The sequence below is a fragment of the Crocodylus siamensis genome, chromosome 3 (genome assembly GCF_052110815.1).
Source record: "Crocodylus siamensis isolate JL-2025a chromosome 3, ASM5211081v1, whole genome shotgun sequence".
NCBI lineage: Eukaryota > Metazoa > Chordata > Crocodylia > Crocodylidae > Crocodylus > Crocodylus siamensis.
Window position 1 is genome coordinate 121777677 of NC_143397.1, and position 5379 is coordinate 121783055.

Sequence of the window (5379 nt, forward strand, 5' to 3'; positions counted from 1 at the left end):
CGGAGACTGGTGCGGGCACGCCCTGCGGCTGCCCCCCACGGGCCCGGGGGACAGGGCTGCCATGTGTTGCACGCGGGCACGGCCGGGCACCCCCCTCCCCTCCATGCAACCCCCCTCCCAATTTGGCTGGGGGGTTGCACCACCCGCAGGCGGGAGGCAGGGCGTGCGGCTGAGCAAGGCCGCCTCCTCGCACCCCCCTCCCTCCTCCTCCTCCCGGGGCCGGCGGAGGGGCGGGCCCGGCGGAGCATGCAGATGAGGCGCCGTGACGGACAGCTCGGCTCCCCAATGCCCCTCGGAAACCCGAGCGCGCCGGGCCGCCGCCGCACACTCCGCGCCGCAGAGCGCCGGGCGCCGGGCCGGGCCGGCCAGGGGGACGCGGGGCTCCGCCGCCCCATGCCCGGCTCCCGCGGCCGCTCCGCCGCCGGGCGCGGCTGCATGGGGGGCCCCCTCTAAGCGCCGCGGCCGCATCGGAGCAGCGCCCGGGCCCCTTCCCCCGCCCCCCCGCCCGCGCCCGCCCCCGGTGCCAGCCATGTCCTACCCGCAGGGCTACCTCTACCAGCCGCCCGGCTCGCTGGCGCTCTACTCCTGCCCGGCGTACGGGGCCTCGGCGCTGGCGGCGCCCCGCAGCGAGGAGCTGGCCCGCTCGTCGTCGGGCTCGGCCTTCAGCCCCTACCCGGGATCCGCCGCCTTCACCGCCCAGGCGGCGGCCACCGGCTTCGCCAGCCCGCTGCAGTACTCCGCCGACCCGGCCGCGGGATTCCCCTCCTACATGGTAACTACCGCGGCGTGCCAGCCGGCCCGGAGCGGAGCAGCCGGCGGTGCCGGGGCAAGCCCGGGGTGGGGAAGGGAGGGGGCGGTGTGTGGGGTGGGGGGGCTCTGGGGGTGCACGGTGGGCTGCCCCCCTCCCCCCGCGGGCAGCAGGGCCGGGAAGGGGCGATTCAGTTGCTGGTGCGGGCGGCTCGGAGCCGTCGGCTGCCGGGTTTGCAAAGCGGGGCTTTGTGGCCGTCGCGGACCCGCGGGGCCTGGGCACGCACTCAGTGAGGAGAGGGTGGCAAGCGCAACACCCCCCGCTGCAGGGCTCCCTCCTTTATTTAATGTACGCCGAGACAAGTGGGGGGGGGGGCGACGACACTACCCGCTTTGTGCAGCGGGGAGAAGGGGGGGGGAGAAAGATGTGGCGCGGGCTGCGGGTGGGGGCCCGGTGCCAACCCGCTGTGCCTCCCCGCAGGGCTCGCCCTACGACGCGCACGCCACGGGCATGAGCGGGGCCATCGGCTACCACCCGTACGGCAGCCCCGCGTACCCCTACCAGCTCAACGACCCGGCCTACAGGAAGAACGCCACGCGGGACGCCACGGCCACGCTCAAGGCCTGGCTGCAGGAGCACCGCAAGAACCCCTACCCCACCAAGGGCGAGAAGATCATGCTGGCCATCATCACCAAGATGACCCTCACGCAGGTCTCCACCTGGTTCGCCAACGCCCGGCGCCGGCTCAAGAAGGAGAACAAGATGACCTGGGCCCCCCGCAACAAGAGCGAGGACGAGGACGAGGAGGAGGGCGACGCGGGGCGGAGCAAGGGGGGCAGCCCGGGCAAGGGGCCCGAGGGCCACGAGACCTCGGCGGAGGACGAAGGTCAGGCGGGGCGCGGGGCGGCGCGGGGCAGGGCGGGCGGGCGGGGAGCGGGGCACGGCCGGGCCGGCTGACCCGGGCGTGCGGCGGGTGCCTTGGCAGGGATCAGCTTGCAAGTGGACTCGCTGACGGATCACTCCTGCTCGGCCGAGTCGGACGGCGAGAAGCTGCCGTGCCGCGCCGGGGACGCGCTGGGCGAGTCCGGCTCCGAGGGCAAGGAGGAGGAGGAGGACGACGACGACGACGAGGGCGACGGGGACCTGCCCGCCAAGCCGGCCGTGACCGCCTCGCCGCTCACGGGCGTGGAGGCGCCGGTCCTGAGCCACCCGCCGCACGACGGCCCGGCGCGGCCCCCCGGCAAGGGCGCGCTGGACAGCAGGGTCTCCCCCGCGCCGCCCACGCAGGCCGCCAAGCCCAAGCTCTGGTCGCTGGCTGAAATCGCCACGTCGGACCTCAAGCACCAGAGCCTGGGCCAGAGCTGCCAGCCGCCGGCCTTGGCCGCCGCCACCCCCGCCTCCGCCCCGCACAGCTCTGCCTACTCCCCCTCCTCCCTCCTGGGAAGGCATATTTATTACACTTCGCCTTTTTATAGCAATTACACAAACTATGGGAACTTCAACGCTCTCCAGAGCCAGGGGATCCTGCGGTACAACTCTGCCGCGGTGGCTTCCAACGACGGACTAAGCCAGACTGTGCTAAACACCAGCTCTGTCCACAAGCAGAGCAGTGACTCTTTGAAAACCATCACTAACCAGCTAGAGCAGCATTACAGGCCCTCTAGTTACGAGCCCAAGAAAGGTAGGTGCCTGCTTGCTCTTTTTTTTTCCTCCCCCCCCCACCCCTACCCTTCCCATCCCCTCTCCCCCCTTTTCCTTTTTTTCCTAAAGGCAAAATCACTCCTGTAGGCGAGTTTAGATGCACTGTGCTTGTTTGGACGATCAATAGCACCACCTCCAAGAACAGACAACTCTGCCGGCGGTCCTCACAGCGATGAGCCCAATATTGAAGCTGGACAGGAATAAAATGTGGGCTTTCAAAAACTATTTAACCCCCAAGCCGATATTTGCATGCAGTAAGAAGGACAAGGAGATGTATCGGAGGAGGGTTTTTTGTTTTTTTGTTTTTTTAAAGAGAGATCTAATGGATTACACAGATGTAGGGGGGGGGGGAACAACCCCCAAACCCCAGCCTCGATAAATTCAACTAATGTATGTACATTATTTAAAACCTTGTTTATCTTTCCATTTGGTCTGCTGGGCTTAGTGAAATAGGACGTGCTTTCTTTCCTTTTGATTTTAAGGAGTTGCATCCTTTCCCACAGTGAAGGAATAGGTTTCCAAATGAAGTGTAAAACCTTAAACTCTTATTGTTATTACCACTATTTTCAGAAGGGCTTAAAATGAGGACAGTAAATGAATAAAATTGTCTGGTGCTGGAAGTGGCTCAGGAGCTCAGCCACCACCATTATCCAATTCGGGAAGCGAAAGGCAGAGGTTTTCAAATGGCGCAGCTCTGAATTTTGTGCAAGTGAGAGCTGGGACGTACCCGGAGTGTATAATCTAGTTAGCTAGCTGTGTCCTGTGACTAACTGACGGTTCTATTTTGACAGATCCCACTGAAGTCTGCACAGTAGGAGCACAACCATACCTATAGAAGTGCAATCACACAGCAATGCAAGTAAGTGAGAACATTTTCTATTACACTGATCATTTGGCATCAAGTCCAAGACATATTGCACAGCTGTAAACTTGCTTAACATTAATTTCTTGCTTCATTACATAAGAGTCTGATTACATAGTAATATGCTCTTTTCTGGTCTTTTTTTTTTAACCCCCCCTGATTATGGCTTTTCTTTCTTGAGTCTGTGCTCTTTTGTTGGTCATTGTAGAGGATTCCTATCACTTTTATGTGCCCCGGTTTATTAAAACAATACATTGCCGACGATTTAAATTTTATGGAGATATGCTTTCAATCTATTTATTTCTCAGTAAATCACTCTTTCAAACAGTAAGGTAGTTGGGTGAAGATAATATCGTCAAAACGGTACATTGTGGACCGAGTTTCACACGGTGATTACAAATTTTAAACAAGCAAGGACAATGCTAATTTCCAGCGTGCATTTCCAGCTGAGCATGAATTGTCTTTTGCCCAGTAACAACGCCCCTCCTCCTCCTCCCCCCATTTTCTGTTTAAGGCCAAGCAAAATGTTGTCGATCTTTTAAAAGTAGCATTTTTTTCCGAGCAGAAAATAGAAGAGTAAGCATTTTAGTTCACCTCCTTTTTTGCTTTTTCTTTTAAAAAAAAAAAGACGATATTAGTGTATAACTGAAGGATTTTAGATTATCTGGTTTTTTCCTTGGTCCACAGGTAGGTGTCACAATTGCTTTGAAAAAAGTCAGCAAGCCATCATCTCTCCCCAAGCTAATATATATAATAAATCTCTAAATCCGGATCACATCTTGTGCCACTGTATAAAAGAAGACCACAGAGCACTATTAAATCTACAGACTCTAATTATTAAAAGAGAATTTTGTTGGACATATGTGAGTTTGCTGGTATAGTATAGTTTCCAAAATGTATGTGTGACTTTTGAAAACAGATCTGTTTTTCTCAGGATATCTTGAATTGATCACTTCATTGCCACGGTATATATTCTATAGGTGTGATAGGATTTATTGTAAAATTTATTTGTAAAAGATGTATACAGTAGAGATAATAAAGATGTGATTGGAGAACTTGAGTACTTACAAAGTGGAAACAAATTTGATATTTATTTTTGTAATGATATAAAAGCTTCTAGTAATTTATGCAAGTTGTATTGCAATGGAATCTGAACTTTTTGTAAATAAATTTTGCTTGGTTTTTATTTGAAACGTTGATGGTTATACAATCTTTGGTTGTTTAACGAGAATTCTTTACTAATTTATATCTTTAATTGTAAATAAAAACAGACTAGTCTGCAACAGCACGGTGTTTTTCATTTATTTCCCCCTAAAATAGTAATATATGATTTAGAAAAATCGTAACATGTACAAAGTTGTAATTTCACTGAATATTTTGAATGCAAAAGAAATGAGGAATTTAAATAACCTGCAAAGATAGACTTTGCATAAGTAAACCCCTACAGAGTTGTTCTGTTGCATTAGTACTAGTACACACACATGCGTGTGTGTACATGTGTGGTTGTGCATGTGCATATGTGGATCCATGCACATTTCTTACATGCTGGGGCCATTCATCCTTTTTTTTTTTTTTTTGGTGCTAGCATTTTTCAGTGCTCTTATTTCTCTTTTCTAGAAAAAAAATCAGCATATCCCATCTTAATTTTCTATATGTGAAGCAATCATTTGTTTCTAAGTATGTCCAACAATGCTGTGGGAGAGGGGGAGACCCAGACCCCGAAACACCCCAGCCCTTAATTTTTATGCTTTTTTCCCTCCCCTGAGTCGTTTAAACCCTCTGTATAATCTGCTAGTTGCTTAAGAGATCCACCTCGATTAGGCTCGTAAAACAGCTAACCCATCATTTTCATTTTCTGTAAAATAATGAGAATCCTCATATAATATAATTTTAGAAAAAAACCCGAACAATCATTTATTTTCCCCAAAAGATAAATTGAGTGAATATAACTTACGGTTATAAAACAAGAATAATAGCTTCTTAGATTGCCCTTTAATCAATCATACACTTATTTTTCAAGAGGCTCATCTATTTTATTCCATGATTAATAATGTTCCAGGGTGAGAGC

The 5379-nt window shown here is 53.0% G+C and overlaps 1 protein-coding gene across 3 annotated transcripts; it reads left to right on the forward strand.

Annotated features, from left to right (window-relative positions):
• The first annotated feature begins 268 nt into the window (after positions 1–268).
• On the forward strand, positions 269–4588 carry IRX2 (iroquois homeobox 2). Of its 3 annotated transcripts, XR_016441313.1 has the most exons (6): positions 269–772; positions 1229–1634; positions 1734–2429; positions 2537–2656; positions 3241–3308; positions 3999–4588. XR_016441313.1 is itself a non-coding variant. In XM_090039108.1 (5 exons), exons 1-4 carry the CDS (start codon positions 530–532, stop codon positions 2623–2625), a joined length of 1434 nt encoding a protein of 477 aa, XP_089895234.1. In that variant the 5' UTR covers positions 269–529; the 3' UTR covers positions 2626–2656; positions 3241–4588. The 3 variants fall into 3 exon arrangements, 2 of the variants coding, with proteins under 2 accessions (XP_089895234.1, XP_089895235.1); XM_090039108.1 differs by having other exon boundaries at positions 3241–4588; XM_090039109.1 differs by lacking the exon at positions 2537–2656.
• The last annotated feature ends 791 nt before the right edge of the window (positions 4589–5379 follow it).

What these genes read in the sequence shown, in the direction of transcription:
- IRX2 (XM_090039108.1), top strand. Translation starts at nt 530, where the DNA reads ATGTCCTACCCGCAGGGCTACCTCTACCAGCCGCCCGGCTCGCTGGCG. An exon ending in CGGGATTCCCCTCCTACATG is followed by an intron (nt 773 to 1,228) that starts GTAACTACCGCG and finishes GCCTCCCCGCAG; the next exon opens with GGCTCGCCCTACGACGCGCA. An exon ending in GACCTCGGCGGAGGACGAAG is followed by an intron (nt 1,635 to 1,733) that starts GTCAGGCGGGGC and finishes GTGCCTTGGCAG; the next exon opens with GGATCAGCTTGCAAGTGGAC.